At 46.2% G+C, this 21,338-nt stretch overlaps 1 protein-coding gene across 1 annotated transcript in view; it reads left to right on the forward strand.

Moving 5' to 3' along the window:
- Window positions 1-7,977: 7,977 nt before the first annotated feature.
- LOC126203380 (chondroadherin-like protein) overlaps window positions 7,978-21,338 on the forward strand; it is a 219,421-nt gene continuing 206,060 nt past the window's right edge. Inside the window, exon 1 of the mRNA XM_049937677.1 lies at window positions 7,978-8,123. Within this exon, the coding sequence (XP_049793634.1) occupies window positions 8,091-8,123 (33 nt within the window). The 5' untranslated portion in view covers window positions 7,978-8,090. The remainder of the gene's footprint in view (window positions 8,124-21,338) is intronic.

The following is a 21,338-nucleotide window of genomic DNA, read 5'->3' on the forward strand; positions in this document are numbered from 1 at the left end:
AAAAATGAAGTGCTGTCACCTTGGCGGCTGCTGAGTGCCAGCTTGCGAAGACTCGCTGCTACAGGGCACCGAGACAGGAGAATCCTGATCCATGAGGTCCACAGAAGCGTCGGCTTTCTTCTGCTGTCGGCCTGCGGAGTCCTACGCAGAAAAACGGTTGGGGGTGCACACTGGCGACATGGAGGCTGAACGGGCTAAGGTATCACATGGCGACACCATCGAAGAGGATCATCAGGTCGGCGATTGAGAAGACAGTTTGCCTTTGTTGGACTTCTTCGAGCCTTTCCGGTTAGCAGAGGAAGACTCATGTGTTGGTTGATGGGAGGGTCATACAAGCATTCCTTCTGTCCTATCCAGCCTGCCAGTTGTGTAGCTGGTGGCTTCGCCCCGTTAGGTGAGTGAGTGATAGCTTGTTGCATAGCTTTACGAGGGGACTACGATGCTACCAAGACACTGGGTGATTTCACCTCAGAGCTGAATTAGAGGTCGCATATCTGTGTGGCTGTGTCCTTCATGAAGCGAGATGTAGCAAGAACAGAACTATAAGTGGCAGACAGTAGAACACATTGTTTGCGAGCAACTGGCTAAGGAACGTTTTCCTTTACCCAGATCTCCTGGACAGCCCCCTCATCGAGACAATCTCGAGAGGAAGCGGCATGGTCGTCATTGCAGGGAGGAGGATGTGGACAATCGCCCTCGTGCGCACCCCTACCACAGGTTAAACATTTGGATGGATATTGACAAGACATTCAAGTGTAGTTGAAATGATGACACTGGTAGTAGTGCGTCGGATTCGGAATGTACGGTTAGCCTGCTTTGATCTTGGATGGAAGCACCACTCTATCAAAGTGAGAAAAAGTGTGTGTGTGTGTGTGTGTGTGTGTGTGTGTGTGTGAGCACTAAAGAGGCATCTACCTTTTTCATCACCCAAAGGACGACTATGATACCCTGATGAGAGAGGTATGCTTGGATTTCGGCCTCAGTCAGACCGTCGAGCAGCCTAGTGTAAGTAACACCACAGGGAGAATTCAGTGTTTGATTGTCCTCGATATGAACAGTATAGCTGTGGAGAAGTGAAACAGCAAGCAGTTGTGCTTGAGAACTAGAAGTAGTCCCCAAAAGCAAAGTGCCATTCTGTAAACAAGGGCAGGGTTTTACAGGGCTGGCAACTGCATCAATACCTTTCTGCGAAGGACTGACTGTCTTCAGTATGTGAAACCACGAAGAACTGTGGTGCAATTGGGTCTTTGAATCGTTAGCCTCATTCTATTTACGTTCTGTAGACACTGATTGTGAAGATGATTGGCTCATTGCGAGAAAATCCCACATGATTGCCAGCGTCTCCAGTTGCACGCTCCTTCCAACTGGGGTCCCCCTTCACAAGGGGGCGCACCCGCCTTAGGTAACTGTTCACAACTCAGGTCACACCGCCCGAACACCTGATAGAGGGACCAACTGACAATTTGGGAAGGTTGCAGCTCAGGCAGTCACCCCTGTCTGGACCAGGCCTGTACCTGGGGGTACGTACGAACCCTACCTGTCGAGCCGGGGCTGCGAATTACATGTTACCCAGTCACCTGTTATGTGTCAGACGCATACTGCTGCCTTCAGGAGCGCACACGAAGGAAGAGGGAAAAAGAGGAGCCTCAAACTCTGGAACGGAGCAAGGATTGGAGAAGGTGAACGAAGAAAGGAAAAAAGAATGAAAAATAGTGATGAGACTGTTCTTATGTCAGCTAAGGACAATGCAGAACATTCCCAAAAGCACCCCAGACATTTTCCCCGTGGGAGGGGAAAAAGAGCAGCAAGAGGATAGACATCCAGCACGGAAGGGAAAAGATGCTGCAAAGGCTGGGGAGCCATGGTAGATTTCTCCCCCGTGTGAGCAAAAATCTTAATTACTAACATCAACATATTTTGTAATGAACTGTTTTTGGATGGAGAAAGCAAGGCAAATGGTATATATGTTCCATTAAGACCACTGTTGTAATTTTACTTCAATAAAGTGAAACACATTTGTGACAAAAACACCCATTTGGTTCAAATGGTTGAAATGGCTCTGAGCACTATGGAACTTAAGATCTGAGGTCATCAGTCCCCTAAAACTTAGAACTACTTAAACCAAACTAACCTAAGGACATCACACACATCCATGCCCGATGCAGGATTCGAACCTTCGACCGTAGCGGTCCCGCGGTTCCTGACTGAAGCGCCTAGAACCGCACGGCCACCGCGGCCGGCAAAACACCCATTTCCTTGGAGGCGCAAGACAGATTTAAAATACTGGCAGAAGTAAAACTGTGAGGACAGGGCGTGAGTCGTGCTTGGGTAGCTCAGTGGTAGAGCACTTGCCTGCGAAAGGCAAAGGTCCCGAGTTCGAGTCTCGGTCCAGCACACAGTTTTAATCTGCCAGGAAGTTTCAGATTTAAAATACTTTCGCTGATTTCAGCAAGAACCTCAGAAAAAAGTAGGACTCGTGAAAGAAGTGTATAAGACAGAGAAGAGTTGTGCACACTAACACTACGGGTGACCACCGATAAAATGTTGGCTCTCCTGTGTTCATTATTGTAGGTTATTAGTCATTGTGCTATGTCTGTTACTTTACAGGTATTATGTGATTTTTATTTCGAGAAATATATGAGTACATCGCGTACAAATCGCCAGCGACTGCCACAATTTTCTTCTTATCGTCCATACTTTCTAATACATAAATTATTCTTAAAGTGCCAAAATGTACTAGAATAAATGAAATGTCTGTAAAATGCCGCACTGTACAATGTACTTGTACTTGCGGCGAGACAGTCGCAATTTCTGAAATCCATTGCCAGTGGCCTCTGGCCTACCGAGGAGCTCCGCAGTCCTGGGTCCTTGGTTAAACAGCGAAAATCTGTAGCATTACGCCACACACACACAGACTCCGACTGCAGGCAGATCGGTGAGACTAGATCCGATGGGCGGGGCTTACAAATTAGTGGGAAATGGTGGGCTTCACATCAGCAGGCCCGATCCGGTAGAGATCCCCAGAGAAATGGCCTGCGGTTTTGGCCCATCGTGTAAGTCCCATTGTGTGTCCAGCTACTCACGTGTCGCAGACATCATGTTGATGAAATGAGACAAATGAGTTTTTTCCAGTGTTTTTTTTTTTCAAATTTCCCTATTTCCCTGACTCATTTGAAATTCCGTGATATTCCCACGACAGTGCTTTGAAAATGCCTACCCTTTTGTCTGAATTATTTGAAAGTGGTAATTTTGTTTGTGTGTGTAAAATCTCCATAATTGATAACAGGAATTCCTGGTACTGTTTCCTTTTCGAGGAGTTAGTTTTGAAGTCACATATGTAGTTGTGTAGGTTAGGGCCCAGGTATTATTGCACCCTGCAACCGTTACCCTAGCCGGCAGTCGTTTACGAGTGATAAACAAAAAAACGAATTTCCTATGATCCACTACATGACCAAACCCGCAATAACAACGGCTATAATTGCCACAGTGTAAGTATTACTACTGGATCTTTTTAATTTCGATATGTCTATGAGAACTGATATACGATTAATAGCAGCATGCACTGTTATTCGGTACCAAACCATCAGTTTCGATAACACGAATCCAGTAGACTGTTGTTACGCCCGTGTTTCAATTTTTACTTTCGTAGACATGCAATAGATAGCAGTTGACAGCTGGTTGTCCGCAGCTCGTGGTCGTGCGGTAGCGTTCTCGCTTCCCACGCCCGGGTTCCCGGGTTCGATTCCCGGCGGGGTCAGGGATTTTCTCTGCCTCGTCATGACTGGGTGTTGTGTGACGTCCTTAGGTTAGTTAGGTTTAAATAGTTCTAAGTTCTAGGGGACTGATGACCACAGATGTTAAGTCCCATAGTGCTCAGAGCCATTTGAACCATTTGACAGCTGGTACGGTGCCAATAGGTGGAACTGCCAATGTTGCTTGGGGGCACAAACCGACATGTGAGCTCCGGCGAATCGACGTGCAAGTACTGTTAATTCACTTTACGAGAATGTTGCGAACTATTTCAACAATACTGACTGGGTAGGTATCACCGTCGTCTCTTCCGAAGAAATACTTCATCCTAGCAGGTTCTTGTTTAACAGGACTTGCGGGCATTAATTGCGCAACTGTGATAAATAAACCTGCCCATAATCTCCCGTTATACTGTGTTTTTCGGATCTCAACATATAGTTATCGTCGTCCGTTGCTACAACCAGCGATATGCAATTAATGTCATGAGTGGAACTATGTAATGTATTTCTCTGAGCTAACGTTACGTCTGTGTCAAAACTTATGGCACCTTTTCACTTTAGAAAACTCTAGCTCACCAGAAGAGCACGTAATAGCCTTTCAGAACTGACTATGGATGTTAGTACGCCGGCCGGAGTGGCCGAACGGTTCTAGGCGCTACAGTCTGGAACCGCGCGACCGCTACGCTCGCAGGTTCGAATCCTGCATCGGGCATGGATGTGTGTGATGTCCTTAGGTTAGTTAGGTTTAAGTAGTTCTAAGTTCTAGGGGGCTGATGACCTCAGAAGTTCAGTCCCATAGTGCTCAGAGCCATTTGAACCATTTTTTGATGTTAGTACTCTCTCTAACACCCAAAGTCACTTCACAGAAAATCAGTCTGTAAGATAGTCCACTTCCCTTTTTCTCAGCCTCGTTCAATTAATGATGCAACTTCTGTTTAATAACATGATATAATTTAAGATTCAAGACGGTAAGCATGTAGCATAAGCACTATTGCAACAAACAACTTCTCAACACAGGTTTTAAATTTCCATTATTAATTACTTCCGTTCAGTTTTTGTTCGTTCTTCATAACACATCTATATTGTGAAAGTAATAACGGAAACTCCGGTTAGAACATGTGAGTGCGACTGAATGCTGTGAGGACAAGCAAGCAAACCATGATTCATGAAATAAGATCATACAATGCTTTTTCATCTTTTTATTTTTTTTACAGTACTATACCCTATCTTCTTTAATAAGACCGCTGTCCCAAAGACGATGTCTTTCAGCTTGGCAACGCCGTCGGCTTCGCGCGTGTGGTGACCAGCTTTCAATGACGCCGCACCTTGTTGTGGCAAGTCCGCTGCCGTTGCTCCAGCGTCCTCGGACCCATGTAACAGAAGGAAACAGCAACGCACGGTACACACTGTTTCTGATATAAAACTGTACATATCACATGTGTACTCATTTTTGATAGTATGGCCCAATGCAGTTCAATTACGTTTCCTTTGACATGAATGTTACATTTTATGTATACAGAAGGATCCAAAAAAATGTATCCACTGTTTAAAAGTCCATAATTGGCAAACAAATTGACGGAGTTGTGTTATCTTTGGTAGTGTAATAGTTTGTAGTTCCGGTAATCGCCACCCAAGCTTTGTATTGCGTTGTTTTGTTTTGTCAGATGACAGTCGCCAGATAGTCAGTGTTTTGTTCTTAGTTGCACCTAGTTACTCGAGTAAACATGGCTGGCGCAAGGCTCACATTCGATGAAAGGAAGTCAGTTTTGAAGTGGTATTTTAAGTACGAAAACAATGAGGTTCAACGGCAATGGCGAAATGAGTATCAACCAGAGCGACTGTAAAGCAACAGACATAGCACAATGACTAATAACCGACAATAATGAACACAGGAGAGCCAACATTTTATCGGTGGTCACCCGTAGTGTTAGTGTGTACAACTCTTCTCTGTCTTATACACTTCTTTCACGAGTCCTACTTTTTTCTGAGGTTATTGCTGAAATCAGCGAAGGTACTTTAAATCTGTCTTGCGCCTCCAAGGAAATGGGTGTTTTGCCGGCCGCGGTGGCCGTGCGGTCCTAGGCGCTACCGTCTGGAACCGCGCGACCGCTACGGTCGCAGGTTCGAATCCTGCATCGGGCATGGATGTGTATGTTGTCCTTAGGTTAGTTAGGTTTAAGTAGTTCTAAGTTTTAGGGGACTGATGACCTCAGAAGTTAAGTCCCATAGTGCTCAGAGCCATTTGAAGCCCATTCGAGACAAATTTGAAGCCGAAGGCTGTGTTAAAGAGGTACACAAACAACGATATGGACGACCTGTAACAGTAACAAGTCCAGCTAACTCCCGTCGTGTGTTACAACAATTCACTCGCTCACCACAGAAGTCTGTGAGACAGTGTGCCCGTGAAACTGGAGTGAGTCGCGAATTTTGAAGACAGCCAAGTGGAAGTGCTCCATCCCACGATTGCTACACGCAATGAACAAGGACGACCCAGATCGTAGAATGTAGTAGTGCGAGTGGTTTACTAACATAGTGCACAACGATGAAGAGTTTGCAGAGATTATTGTGTGGTCTGATGAGACACAGTTCAAACTCAATGGTACAGTAAATCGCCGCAATTGCATGTAAAGGGCCGCCGGAAATCCGAACGTCCATGTAGACAAAGCCATGAATTTGCCAGGAGTAAATGTGTGGTGTAGTTGTCTTACCGGGACTTGATTGGGCCATTCTTCTTTGACGGCACAGTTACCGGAGAGGTGTACCTTCACAAGCTTCAGAGATCCATTTTATCTGCATTCCGAGACTTGTATGGAGACGGAAGATTTTACTTTCAACATGATGTGCCCCAGCCACTACCAAAATCGTGTTAGGGCGTATCTCGACGAAAATCTACCAGGAAGATGGATAGGCCGTAGAGGTGCTGTGGAGTATCCACCACGTTCCCCAGACCTCTCGTCTTTTACCTGTGGGGAACACTAAAGGACGTCGTTTATCGACAAAAGCCACTCACATTGGATGAACTTCGAGAATCCATCGTGCGAATATCCAACTGAACACGTTGTAGTCAGTAGTTCCTGCTGCAGTTCGGCGGCATCGTTTGTGTGTGGATGTTAATGGTGAACATTTCGAACACCTACAGTGATATCTTTAAGTCGGACTTTAAGCTAGACTTTCACCTAAAATGAGACAACTCCGTCAATTAGTTTGCAAGTTACGGACTTTTAAACAGAGGATACATTTTTTTGGACCCCTCTGTATATACATATTACGTATATCAATAGTTCCTACGTCAAATCTTCAGCGTCACTGAAAGAAGGTAGTGCTGGCCAGGGATACGCTATATTCTCTCACGAATATCAGCACTGCTTGACGTTAGAAAGGATTGTTCCTCCCTGCACTGCCCTTCGCCTTTCGGGAGTGCGTGTCGGTGGGCGGAGATTGTCTCCCGCACCCCCCTCAGAAATCATTCTTGTGAACAGACTGTACTGAGGAGCCGCTATTCAACAATGTGCGACGAACGGTGTGCTCCGAACACCTGTGGCTTAGCATTATACCCTGTCTACAGATCCGCCAGCCCGCATCTCGTGGTCGTGCGGTAGCGTTCTCGCTTCCCACGCCCGGGTTCCCGGGTTCGATTCCCGGCGGGGTCAGGGATTTTCTCTGCCTCGTGATGGCTGGGTGTTGTGTGCTGTCCTTAGGTTAGTTAGGTTTAAGTAGTTCTAAGTTCTAGGGGACTGATGAGCATAGCTGTTAAGTCCCATAGTGCTCAGAGCCATTTGAACCATTTGAACAGATCCGCCACATCGCCGCCTATCCTGCTTTGGTTTCACTGCCCTTCAACAAACTTTCCGTAGATATGACAGTAGCACGCGAACAATACAATAGTCTAGCATCTCCGTTTCCGAGATGTTCCCTCCCAGGAGGCAGACCATAACAAGGTCACGTATGTCAGCGGACTTCCGCATTTTCGGCCCGTATCGTTTCTGCTCCGCTTACGTACTTTCCTTAGCGCATCAAGTGCCCAGAGCGATGGGCGGTGGTCACAGTGTTTTGGTCACCACTGTGTGATGGTTCCTTGTCAATTCTTAAGCAGTTCAGGTCTAGGCAGCGCGATCAGATGCGACGCGGAGCACGTGCCAGAGCGTGTGTAGAGGCGGCGTTTATCAGCGGCCTAGGCGGCTGTGATTGGCGGCTGGCGCAGCCACCAGACCGCGGCTGATGGTCGCGGGCAGCTATCGACTTCAGACGCCGGTTTATCTGCTGACTGGACGGGCCGCTGCCGGGCCGTGCGCTTGCCGCTGATAACTGCGCTGATAGCCGTTGCTGATAGCTGGCGCCGCCATGGACCGACCGCGCGCTACACTCCTGCTCCAGGTATGTGAGCCGCTGAACACATGTCTGTCACCCACACCCAAACTGCGTCAGTACGCTGCCGGTCGCCGGGGTCTTCCGTCACGAGATAACCTCCCAGGCGGGGCTACAAAGCCGCAGCATTAGCAACCAGTCGGTCGGCCGATAAAGCTGGAATACATGCATTTCAGACGGAAGTAATGTCAACGGTTCAAAACAGTGTTAATTTATGGATGACATCCAACGCTTGTTTGCCCTGGGTCCGGTTTGCTAGGCATTCGTGACAGATAAAGCTGGATTGCAGCATTAAGAACTCGCTTGTTAGACAGTACTGAACGGAGAATTGTGAGTAAAGAAGAGCCTAAATTACAGTCGTAACTAGACACTTTCATGTCCAGTTCCCGGTCTTTAGGGCTCTTGTTAAAGCTGAGATTGTAATCTGGGCATAAATATCAGCATTTCGTGCAAAGTCACGGTTCAAAACTGGATGCGTTTGATTTATTTGCGTCTTGCGAGCCACGTGTACCCAGGTGCTAGGCCTTTTTTTACGAATTAAACTGGATTACAGGCTGAAATACTGGCATCTAAGGCACCACTGAACGCAGATTCGTGATTGAAAGGCAAGCAGGATCTGGTGCTGTGTGAAATATGTCAAACATTTGCCCGGGACTCCTTGTTAGACCACCAGTACAGATGGTGGAAAGAAGCAGCAACGAATATGGTCATTATGCTCGAAATAAACAGGAAGGAACATTAATGTTTAACACCCCATCGATTGAAATAAACAGAGTATTGCTATTTTACAACTGACTATATTTGTTTTCTGTGTGGAATTCTCCAGATTTTGAGGGCTAGCGGTTACATGATAACACATCTGCATCTCAGCTAGTGACGCAGATACCTCTGCGACGTGCTAAGGTTAACACGTTCACTGCCACTGTAATTGGCCTTGCTTTGCCACGTAACCAATATTTTTCTTAATAGAATCTGAAAATATATTGCTAAAAGTAATATAACATGTATTTATTTTATAAGTACACAATCAAATTTACTCTCGTGAATCAAAGTTGTTTTGGGGCGCACTAAGGCGTCAGTGGCATATCAGGCCATATTCTGTAGCGGGTGGCCGTGGACGCGCCAATGCGTCTAGTGTATTGTTCCTGGTTAGTGTGACAGTTTAGGTTACTACAATTTCATTTTATATTCATAAATGAAACGAAACATCCTACTGACAAACGACATATTTATTGGACAAAAAATATAGTAGAAACATTCAAATACAAACACAAGATCTCGAAGAAACTTCTGAAATAAAATGTATGTCAAATCTAAGAAAAATACAATCTAGAGCTTTATCCATTACTCTCAAACAAATAAAATAAATACAAAGTTTAAGAATAGTACCGACACATAACTGTCGAAAAATAAATGAGCAACGAAAGTGCTATCTGCCTTTAGAGGTGGTGAATAACACAACAATTCAAACAATATCCTGCTTTATTTGGGCAATCTAGGCACTCGTAAATCGTGTCTGTTCGTTGTCCACGGCTGGCGCATGATCTGCACTTTTTTCGCGGTGTTTTTGATTTTCCATTTGATTCTCGTTTTACCACAACATGTTGGGGATTTCTGACTGGCCGTTCTACCTGCTTTCGTGGCAATAGTGCTCTTATAATACTGAGTCTAAATTCTTGGAGGGGCATTTTTGTGCCACAATATTTATTGTGTAGGGCATGTGCGTTTGTCAGTATCATTTCCACAACGTGGATAAAAAGTTTCTTGTACCAGCGTATGGTTTTGCGTTCCGAGAGGTAATATGATAACATCTGATCGTGCCGATCAACTCCCGCCATAAATTTATTGTAGTTTACAATGGCCAAGGGCTTAGATTTCTTCTCCTTTCTTTTGGTTTCAACCTCAACCATTTCATTTGTAAATGCATTAGAAATGTAGCAAACCTCCCTCTTATCACGCCACTTACCTATCATAACTCCTTCCGCAAATCTGGCAACGGCTTCACCTTTTCGTAGTTTTGCTTCCTGTATTTCCTTGGGTGTATCCTTCCTATTCGCCCTCAGAGTTCCCGTGCAGTGGGTCTTCTTATCCAGGAGCAGCTTTGCCAATGCGAAGCTGTTATAGTAATTGTCCATGTACACATGGTGACCAGCATTCAACTTTTCATCTAGTAAATGAAGAACAATTTTTTGCGCATGGCCTCTTCCTCCTAAATCGTCCAGCATGCCAGTGTATACCGCGAATTTTAGGACCATTCCAGTGGGAGTTGTCAAAATATATAGCTTTATGCCATATTTGTGCTTTTTGTTTTTGATGTATTGGCGGAAAAGTAATCGTCCACGCCAAAGGATCATTGATTCGTCCAGAGACAGTTCCCGTCCAGGGTAGTAAACTTGGCACATCCTTTCATTGAAAAAATTGATAACGGGACGTATTTTATACAACCTGTCGGATGGTGTTGGTTTGCCCTGTTTTGGATTTTCAGAAAAGTGTAATGCACGTAGTATTAGCAGAAAACGATTTCGTGAAATACTATCGGCAATTCCTTTCACGTTGAATAAAGCGTCCTTTTTCCAATAGTCCTGCAAATTCCTCATCTTTACATTTCCCATGTGCAGGAAAACTCCCAAGAACACTAACAATTCGCCAACAGTCACATCTTTCCAACAGTTTATTCGTGATTGTCCTTTGGTTCCCGCAGAAAGGAATAATTCAATCGCGTTTCGATTTGTTTCTTCTACAACTGTCAATAGAAATTCGTCCGTCAGCAAAAGACGAAAATAATCTAAGGGAGTGTTTTCCGTCGGTTGAATAAGCAGTCCCTCTTTTTTTATAAATGGGCAATTTATCATTCCAACTGGCTCTCTTTCCCACGCAACAGTTGTATCAGCTGCGTTATCTCTTGTTACCACTCCTTCTGCCATTTCCCTGTCGCTAGGATTCACAGCCATTTCTACAGTCTCATCTAAAACAAACTCGGCTCCGTCAGACTCTTCACTGGATTCCACGCCGTCCTCCTCACTGGCCAGTTCCGTTTCCGAATCGCTTTCTTCTAATATTCGTAATAATTCCGCATCCGTTAGTTTTTGTACGTTTCTTGTGTCCTGTGTTTTACGTTTCTTAGGTTCTGAAGGGCCCGCCGTGTCACGATTGTCTTCCATTTTCAGTCCCACAACAGAGAAAAACTGTAGGGAAAACACACGAACCGCACCCGCAAAAATTGAAAACAATACGTTCTTAGAGTGCCTGCGCAATGAACCACACCGAATGGCTGTGCCCGACTAAACTGTGGCGCTGAGAAACAGCTGAGTGTCTCGCCGCGCAGGCGCGTCGACGGCATATGCACTAGTATCGGCCGGACGCGCTGGTGCGCCGATGGCAGTGAACGTGTTAATGCGGTAGTACCACAATAAATCTCGAGCTGTGTTATGTAATTTGTCAGTACAGATCGTTATAATGCACAGATTTCTGTTTCTCTGCCAGAAAGTGCATTTTATTTCTAGTAAAAGGGTGTCAATTTTTAGTTCACATTTCTGTTGCTCTGGCTTCTGTGATGCATAAAACTCGATCCTTGAGAGGGCTATATCAATGGCAGGGCTATGCTTAAAAACGAAATAAACATAACCTGACGGTTTTTCTTTTCCTACATTAGACGTTCAGTAACATAATACCAGTCTCATGGGCAACTGGCTAATCCTCGGTGGTGACACACATAATTTAGGCAGAAACAAACCTACGTTCACACTGCGTTTTGATCTTTAAACATTTATCAGTAGAAACACAAACTATACGTGTTATTAACTCTTTATATAACTTGTGAAACGGTTTCAGTTTCACAGGATCGTGAAAGAATACTGTTAGCAATCTGCATTGTCTTGCGATGCCATTGCAAGCTGAAAATTGCTTCGCGGTATAAATGTTATAGAACATTCGCAGACTGTGTTTTAATTGACAGATACGAAATTGTTCCAGCAAGTAGCTACGGGAGACTCCATCAACATGTTAACATGTTTTGTATCCCACCACAGACGTGAAATGCGGTAAGGACTGAGCAGAATGATGCCTGCTTTAAAAATAATGTGTGAAATATGACAGCATAAATGAATATGTGATATGGTACTATTATTGTTTATCTGTAGCATACGGCTGCTACGGCTCCGTGATGTGAGCTGTCGAAATATTTCAGAAATATCGTTTTGCATCCAATCTCCTTAAGTAACTGTATTGATAAACCTGAGTCCGCCATGTTGATCACATATCAGCGCTTTCCATTTCCTTTATGTGGCAGTTTAGTTAAGCTGCTCGTGACGCAATTGGTAGCTGGTCACACAAGAATTTTTATATTTGTCAGTTGTCGTCATATGAATAGTACGAAAACATGTAGCCGGCCGGAGTGGCCGAGCGGTTCTAGGCCATACAGTCTGGAACCGCGCGACCGCTACGGTCGCAGGTTCGAATCCTTCCTCGGGCATGGATGTGTGTGATGTCCTTAGGTTAGTTTAAGTAGTTCTAAGTTCTAGGGGACTGATGACCTCAGAAGTTAAGTCCCATAGTGCTCAGAGCCATTTGAACCATTTTTTTAAACATATGCGGGAAAAGATATTAAACTTACATGTAACATCTTATTGTTATAAAGGCGGTTTCAGAATTCCTATTACAGACTTCTAGGAGTGGCGCAGGCACCTGGTGCATGATGTTCTGGGAAAGAGCACATGTCGGGAGGGGTACCGTTTGCATATAAAATACATCTGCAGATGAGTCCACTTTCAGATCTCCCGTTTCACGGTATGCACTTAGAGGATAGCGCGGTCGTCGGTCCCCGTTATAAGAAGGGCATGACATATAATTTTCATCCGAGTGCAAGAAGCCAGCGCGTTCGCAACTGGTGTGAGTGGGCTTCTTCTGTGTTGGCAGCGCTGTGTAGCGCTTTGCATTGGATCTCTGACTGCGCTTTCTTTGTAAGAGACTCTGTGGCTGGTTGAACTCGTTGTTGGAAGTTAATCGCCTGTAGTGTTGGGCAGTTGGAAGTTAGTCGCCAGCAGTGATGGAAGTACTGTTGGGCAGTTGGATGTGAACAGCCAGCAGTGATAGATGTCAGATGTGAGAAGTTAGCATTCACGGAGATCCGAAGCGTTAGCTTAGGCTAACGATCTGTACATGTTCGACTTGGAGACTGAATATTATTCATGATTGTATACGTTTGTACTAGATGCCAATGACGATTTATATTCGTGTCTGATGTCACATTATCAAGGTAAAAAAATACACTCCTGGAAATGGAAAAAATAACACATTGACACCGGTGTGTCAGACCCACCATACTTCCTCCGGACACTGCGAGAGGGCTGTACAAGCAATGATCACACGCACGGCACAGCGGACACACCAGGAACCGCGGTGTTGGCCGTCGAATGGCGCTAGCTGCGCAGCATTTGTGCTCCGCCGCCGTCAGTGTCAGCCAGTTTGCCGTGGCATACGGAGCTCCATCGCAGTCTTTAACACTGGTAGCATGCCGCGACAGCGTGGACGTGAACCGTATGTGCAGTTGACGGACTTTGAGCGAGGGCGTATAGTGGGCATGCGGGAGGCCGGGTGGACGTACCGCCGAATTGCTCAACACGTGGGGCGTGAGGTCTCCACAGTACATCGATGTTGTCGCCAGTGGTCGGCGGAAGGTGCACGTGCCCGTCGACCTGGGACCGGACCGCAGCGACGCACGGATGCACGCCAAGACCGTAGCATCATACGCAGTGCCGTAGGGGACCGCACCGCCACTTCCCAGCAAATTAGGGACACCGTTGCTCCTGGGGTATCGGCGAGGACCATTCGCAACCGTCTCCATGAAGCTGGGCTACGGTCCCGCACACCGTTAGGCCGTCTTCCGCTCACGCCCCAACATCGTGCAGCCCGCCTCCAGTGGTGTCGCGACAGGCGTGAATGGAGGGACGAATGGAGACGTGTCGTCTTCAGCGATCAGAGTCGCTTCTGCCTCGGTGCCAATGATGGTCGTATGCGTGTTTGGCACCGTGCAGGTGAGCGCCACAATCAGGACTGCATACGACCGAGGCACACAGGGCCAACACCCGGCATCATGGTGTGGGGAGCGATCTCCTACACTGGCCGTACACCACTGGTGATCGTCGAGGGGACACTGAATAGTGCACGGTACATCCAAACCGTCATCGAACCCATCGTTCTACCATTCCTAGACCGGCAAGGGAACTTGCTGTTCCAACAGGACAATGCACGTCCGCATGTATCCCGTGCCACCCAACGTGCTCTAGAAGGTGTAAGTCAACTACCCTGGCCAGCAAGATCTCCGGATCTGTCCCCTATTGAGCATGTTTGGGACTGGATGAAGCGTCGTCTCACGCGGTCTGCACGTCCAGCACGAACGCTGGTCCAACTGAGGCGCCAGGAGGAAATGGCATGGCAAGCCGTTCCACAGGACTACATCCAGCATCTCTACGATCGTCTCCATGGGAGAATAGCAGCCTGCATTGCTGCGAAAGGTGGATATACACTGTACTAGTGCCGACATTGTGCATGCTCTGTTGCCTGTGCCTATGTGCCTGTGGTTCTGTCAGTGTGATCATGTGATGTATCTGACCCCAGGAATGTGTCAATAAAGTTTCCCCTTCCTGGGACAATGAATTCACGGTGTTCTTATTTCAATTTCCAGGCGTGTATATTATTTGGTTTGCAACAAAATCTTTTCTTTGCTAACCACATGCCTATTAGTAGTTAGTGGCTTTAGTAGTTAGAATCTTTTATTTAGCTGGCAGTATTGACGCTCGCTGTATTGCAGTAGTTCGCGTAATGAAGATTTTTGTGAGAGCCGGCCGGAGTGGCCGTGCGGTTCTAGGCGCTACAGTCTGGAGCCGAGCGACCGCTACGGTCTCAGGTTCGAATCCTGCCTCAGACATGGATGTGTGTGATGTCCTTAGGTTAGTTAAGTTTAATTAGTTCTAAGTTCTAGGCGACTGATGACCTCAGAAGTTAAGTCGCATAGTGCTCAGTGCAATTTGAACCATTTAGAACCATTTTTGTGAGGTAAGTGCTTAATGAAATGTATAGGTTATTGTTAGGATTTCTTTTTAGTTAGGGCCATTCTTTTGAGTTAATTTGGTAGCAGTCGGATTGAGTTACCGTTGTATATTAAGAATAATTAATGAATACGAAAAGTTTGAGTTCTGTTTGCCAGGGCAAAGTCAGTAGGTCAGTGTTGTAAGGATAAAGACTAGAAAAGTGACACCTGCATTCAATTTCATTCTGCAATTTAAGTGCAGACACACTCATTTAAATAAAGAAGTTTCACTGGGAACAATGATTGTGGTGCATTCTTGGCGCCGCATTCTTGACTTTCAAAAGGACTTCCTTCGTCTCGCAGAAGAGAACCCTACCACGATTGTACTAGAAACACTGTCCATGCCATTGGCTCTTGTGGGCGCACAGGTCAGAGCACATTGTCTCCGCTGTATGCGGAGCGTGAGAAGGAAGAACTGAAAGTGAAACCATCTTCAGCCTTATTTTACGCCCAAACCAGACAATTCTGGCTATGGGCTCTTTATCAAAATTTTATCTTCTGGGTATGTTCTACAGCCCCTAAAACCTGTAGTAGGACCTGTCGAACACACTGCGTAATTATAGATGTCGCTTTTAGGTACTGAATTCGCCATGCTGTTTGTAACAGGTAAAAATTGACATTGCCTGTGTTTTATTACAATGATGTTATATGCATCGCATCAAATTGTTAGCAGGTGGTTACATGACGCAAATCTCTAATCCCGATAACAGCGGTGAGCACCACTTCGTACGTAACACATTGAACTCCGTTGCAGATGGGCAAGAAATCATGCCGAATGGACGCCCCACGATTGGCGTCGGCTGTTGTTTATGGATGGAACTCAGATCGGTTTGTACCCTGATAATCGCAGACAACGTGTTTAGGTGACAACCCGAAAGTATCGGAAGCACCAAACACTGTGCCCCACATGTGCAACACGATGGTGATGGAGTGATGTTCTCGGGGTGCCACTGTACAGCTCTTAGTTTTTGAGGACAATTTTAGTGCACTGCCGTACAGGAACAAGAGTCTGCAACCGATAGTGGGGCCATGTCACCAACATTTTCGTGACATAATTTTGGTGGATGATAACTCGCGTGGTTGGGATCGCCCTAATGGAGTGCCCTGTCTGTTCCCCCTACCGAATATGCTTGAGACCGATTGGAACTACCAGTTTGTGGACTTTCACAGATACCACGTACTGCGCAACCTACGCAGAATGGCCTTTGAAGAGTGGGACAGTTTGGATCAGGGGTGACGTGACGACCTCATCGATAGTGTGAGAAAAGGGATTCAAGTCTGCATCCGAACAAGGGTGCGTTCCGCCACGTATGAAGGCGCGCAGCAGTGCTGTGAAAAACTATTCAAGTAAAACAGAGACTTTATTGTAAGAGAAATTTTTCTTTGATTTGGTGATCTGGACACACTTCAAATGAATATATAGGCATCCCTCGGAGCCAATTTTTGTTTTCTGTGCCACGAATTTAGACAAACAGGAGGGAGGGGGGTGATGCATAATTCTTGTTGATGTTTATGTAGAGAAATGAGGATTTTTTAAAAATTCTTTCGTGGAAAATGTTACGATTTTTACAAAATCATGTTATAATAAATGATGTTTCTAAAAGAACGCTTCGCTGGACTTCATTTTGTTTTTCAAACTTTATTAATGCTGCCATATTACTATTAAAATATAATCACCGATGATAATGTGAATGATTTCCGGTAGGAGTCGATTCTTAAGGTATGTAGATGCAAGGGAAATGTAATTTGGATGTAGTGGGGCAGCAGGGTACTTGGAGTGCGATACTGGGTGCCTAGACTCGCTTTCGCGGCTAATGTATCAGATTCGAAGGTGCTCTAGGAAGAGGAGGTGGTGTGGTAAGTGGTTGAGATGGTATAGATGCGAGATGCGGAAGGTAGGAGGATATCAAAGGATATGTAGAATGTAGGGGTGGAGAAGCTAGGAGATGTCGAAAGACATCGTCGCATTCACTTGCAGAAGGCTATTTTCCCGTGCTTTTTCGGGGAAGCGGAGTTAGTAGGTACAAATCTTACGGCTGCTATAGGTAGACCGTCGTCATTGGACAAATTCTGAAAGCCGATAACAGGGTGGGGAGGGGGGTGAGGAGGAATCCAAATTATTATCCTTGTTGTGTCACCTCAGTTGTTTCCTGGTAGCTGCTCATGTTCCTCGCTTGTCGTGACTTGATATTTACTTAACTGACAGCGCGTAGCCAGGAAAAAGGAAGTCTGCTGTTGTTATCCGTATTGAAACTGTACTTATTCTTCGATATTTCGACAGCCTCTCTGACGTTCCTTCTGTAAATATTGCTTTCTCTACCTATACCGCGTTAGGTTCTTAAATAACATAGCCTGGTCACATTCTATTTTTAGACAACATAGTTGTGTGGAGATAACAGCGATTCGTTTACTTATAATCAATTATTCAAAATGACAGTCACAATCGCATTATTTATTTTGCCGCCAACCGGTTTCAACTCGCCATGGGGTATCTTCAAGGCAATTTACCAGCGGGCGACCAAATTGTGTAAATTGCCCTGAAGATGACCCCATCGCAGGTTGAAACCGCTTGGCGGCAAAATAAATAATGCTATTGTGACTGTCATTTTGAATAATTGGTCACATTCTTCTTGGTGCTCCACTGCCGCTGATTTTACATTTTGTGTTACACGTGTGTGACCTTCGTGCTCTTTAACGCCGAGCAGTGAAATAGTTTGATAAGGAATATAATTGTATCGTACTTTCGATACAACCACAGGAGGAGATTTTACTCATCGCCACCATCAACAATTTATAGTGCATTGAGGGAAATACTAAGAAGAGAACAAGGAGAACGCAGAGCCCCGATAATGATCGGTGACAGGAACATAGACATTTAATGACGAGAAGTCAACTTTGTACAAATTGGCTCAGGCATCAGATCCTGAAGTTCAACTACTATTCCAGAAGCTAAGGCTGCACAGTTGGGTTGGGTTGTTTGGGGAAGGTGGCCAGACAGTGAGGTCATCGGTCTCATCGGATTAGGGAAGGACGGGGAAGGAAGTCGGCCATGCCCTTTCAAAGGAACAATCCCGGCATTTGCCTGGAGCGATTTAGGGAAATCACGGGAAACCTAAATCAGGAAGACCGGAAGCGGGATTGAACTGTCGTCCTCCCGAATACGACTCCAGTGTGCTAGGGCTGCATAGTAAACACTTCTTGTCCCACTAGAGTGTTCACTGAAGATGGGCCGGTGTGAACTCGCTAGAAGCAGACGATGCGGCGCGAAGTACCCGAGTAGAAGGCGGTCTTCTTGGTATTCGAGCTGACTTGGAACTGTCCGCTCTGCCGTGGCGCCGGCGCATTTCTCTGGCGGCGCCACCGCTGCAACTTCTTAGTGTGGCAGTCACTGGGCTATACGGAGTGGGTTGTCAACCTATCGATGCCTGTCGTGCTGTCTGATGGTGCGTGCTGTGCTTGCGACACCACATCCAGGCCCCCAAATCTCCTGGTCGTGGTCGCATGTGGTTGCGGTGTGAGCTGACGGCGAGGGGGACGTCTGGGTGCAGATGCAGCAGATGGGACGAGAACCGGGACTGAAGTCGGCGACAAGCTCCAGAGCCCCATGGGAACACCTGGAAAACTGCAGGAAGGGTGCACGCCTACATCCAGGGTCGGAGTCTCGAGCGCTGGAGGATCCCTTCGGAGAGGAAGGTGGCAGAGCGCAGGCGCGTCGCCCACGGCGGCATGGGCTGCTGTGATGATGGCATCGGGGATGATGGCACGTCCACCTCCACAGCAAGCGCCTCAGGCTGAGATGTCATCCTGTCCGCGGCAGACACGTGCGACTCTGGCTCCTGGGAATGTGCTGATCTGTAATACGAAACGCAGCGGTAGGAGCACGGAGCCTCACAGGGTAAGGCTGGTTCCAGGGTCTATTGAGCAGCAACCCTGTGCAGAAAGAAACCAAAACATGCTGTATCCAAGGACATGCAAAATGGTCCCCTGTTGCCATCGCTGTCTGGGCTGGAAGGTCCTGAAGAGACCTGAAAATGAGAATCTTTATACTGACCAGTACTCCTTGTTAGAGCGTGTAGCAGATGAAACAGAATGTGACGCTGGTGGCCACGCAGGAGTTCAGCCGGGGACGGTCCATTTCGAGACATAGCACGAAAGGTGGGCAGGGACAGTTGCAAGGCCTGTTCTCGTGAGTGAGTTGAACAGAATTTACTTATCTGCCCTTGATTGTTCGCACGAAACAACCAGCTTCACCATTTCATTGTGGGTGGAACGGCGCTGTAGTCTCATGTTGGCCACGCAAAATTGTTCAGATTCCTGTGAGGTGAACTGCGGTCCATCATCAGACACTAACACTTCCAGCAAGCCCTCGATGCAAAAAATTGACGTAAGTGTTCTGATAGTACTGACCAAAGTCGTAGAGTTCATCGGAACCACAAAGGGAAAATGACTGAAAGCATCCTTACAATAATCCATTATGTGTTCCACAAAGGTCCAGTAAAATCAATGTGGATGCGTTTCCACGTACTGGTGGGGCGTGGCCAGTCATAAAAGCGTTGGGGTGGAGCCGCTCCATGCGAGCGATGCAGTGTGACGTCATGTCCTCATCCTGGGAGTCCGTTCCTGGCCAAGAACAATGGTGTCGAGCAAGCTGCTTTGTCTCACAATACCCCAGTGTCCCTGATGCCACAACTTTAACCTGCTGAAGGGTGCTTGGGATGATGGACTAGAACTGGTCATTCTAAAAAAGTACCGTATAGCGATCGCACGGTTCCAGACTGTAGCGCCTAGAACCGCTCGGCCACCCCGGCCGGCGGTCATTCTCAGTGTGGAACAGTGGGACGCCATGCTGTACTGACAACGCTTCACGGTGAGCGAAGTATCGACGTACTTGCGACGGAACAACGTCTTCCATTCTCCTTGGCTACCCGTGGGCATGTACGAGGTGCGGCTAGAAAAAAAAAAAAAAACCGGACTGATGCTGGAAAAAACATTTATTTACAATTTCATGTTATCTCCTTCAATGTACTCTCCTCCTCGGTCTCTACACCGCTCCATACGAATTTTCCACTGTTCATAGCAATGCTGCAGATCATTTTCGGTAAGTCCATACATTACTTCCGTCGCTTTTTCTTTTACTGCTTCAACAGTCTCAAATCTAGTTCCTTTCAAAGCTGACTTGACTTTAGGGAAAAGAAAAAAGTCACAGGGGGCCAAATCAGGTGAGTAGGGTGGATGATCTAAGATGGGAATGTTGTGTTTTGCCAAAAACGTCTTCACTGACAACGCACTGTGAGCTGGGGCATTGTCTTGGTGAAGGATCCATGACTTTTTGCTCCACAAATCGTTCCGTTTTCTCCGTACTCGCTCACGTAGGGTAGCCAGGACGCTAATGTAGTAATGCTGATTCACTTTTTGTCCCTCTGGTACCCAATCAATGTGCACAATCCCTTTGATGTAAAAAAAACAATCATCATTGCCTTGAATTTCGATTTTGACATTCGTGCTTTTTTTTGTCGTGGAGAACCAGGAGTTTTCCAATGCATCGATTGGCGTTTAGTTTCGGGATCGTAAGTAAAAAACCACGATTCATCGCAAGTAATAACATTTTGTAAGAAGGTGGGATCACTTTCAATGTTTTCCAGGATGTCAGAACAAATCATTCTTCGGCGTTCCTTCTGTTCAATTGTGACACACTTTGGAACCATTTTTGAACACACTTTGTTCATGTTGAAACTTTCATGAAGAATCTGCCTAACACTTTCCTTCTCAACTCCTGTTAACTCAGACACTGCTCTGATTGTTAAACGGCGATCTTGTCGAACAAGTTTACCGATTTTTTCAATGTTTGCATCAGTTTTTGCTGACAATGGTCTGCCAGTGCGAGTGTCATCACTGGTGTCTTCGCGGCCATCTTTAAATCGTTTAAACCACTCAAACACTTGTGTTCGCGATAAACAATCATCGCCGTACACTTGTTGTAACATTACAAACGTTTCACTTGCAGATTTTCCTAGTTTGAAACAAAATTTGATGTTAACACGCTGTTCTTTCTGTACTCTCAACATTTTCCGACGCACAGACAAAACGTCAACTACTTAAAACAGACGCCACGGGCAGACTGAGTGCAGGAGGCAGAT

Source organism: Schistocerca nitens, chromosome 9, assembly GCF_023898315.1.
Source record: "Schistocerca nitens isolate TAMUIC-IGC-003100 chromosome 9, iqSchNite1.1, whole genome shotgun sequence".
NCBI classification, from domain to species: Eukaryota; Metazoa; Arthropoda; class Insecta; order Orthoptera; family Acrididae; genus Schistocerca; species Schistocerca nitens.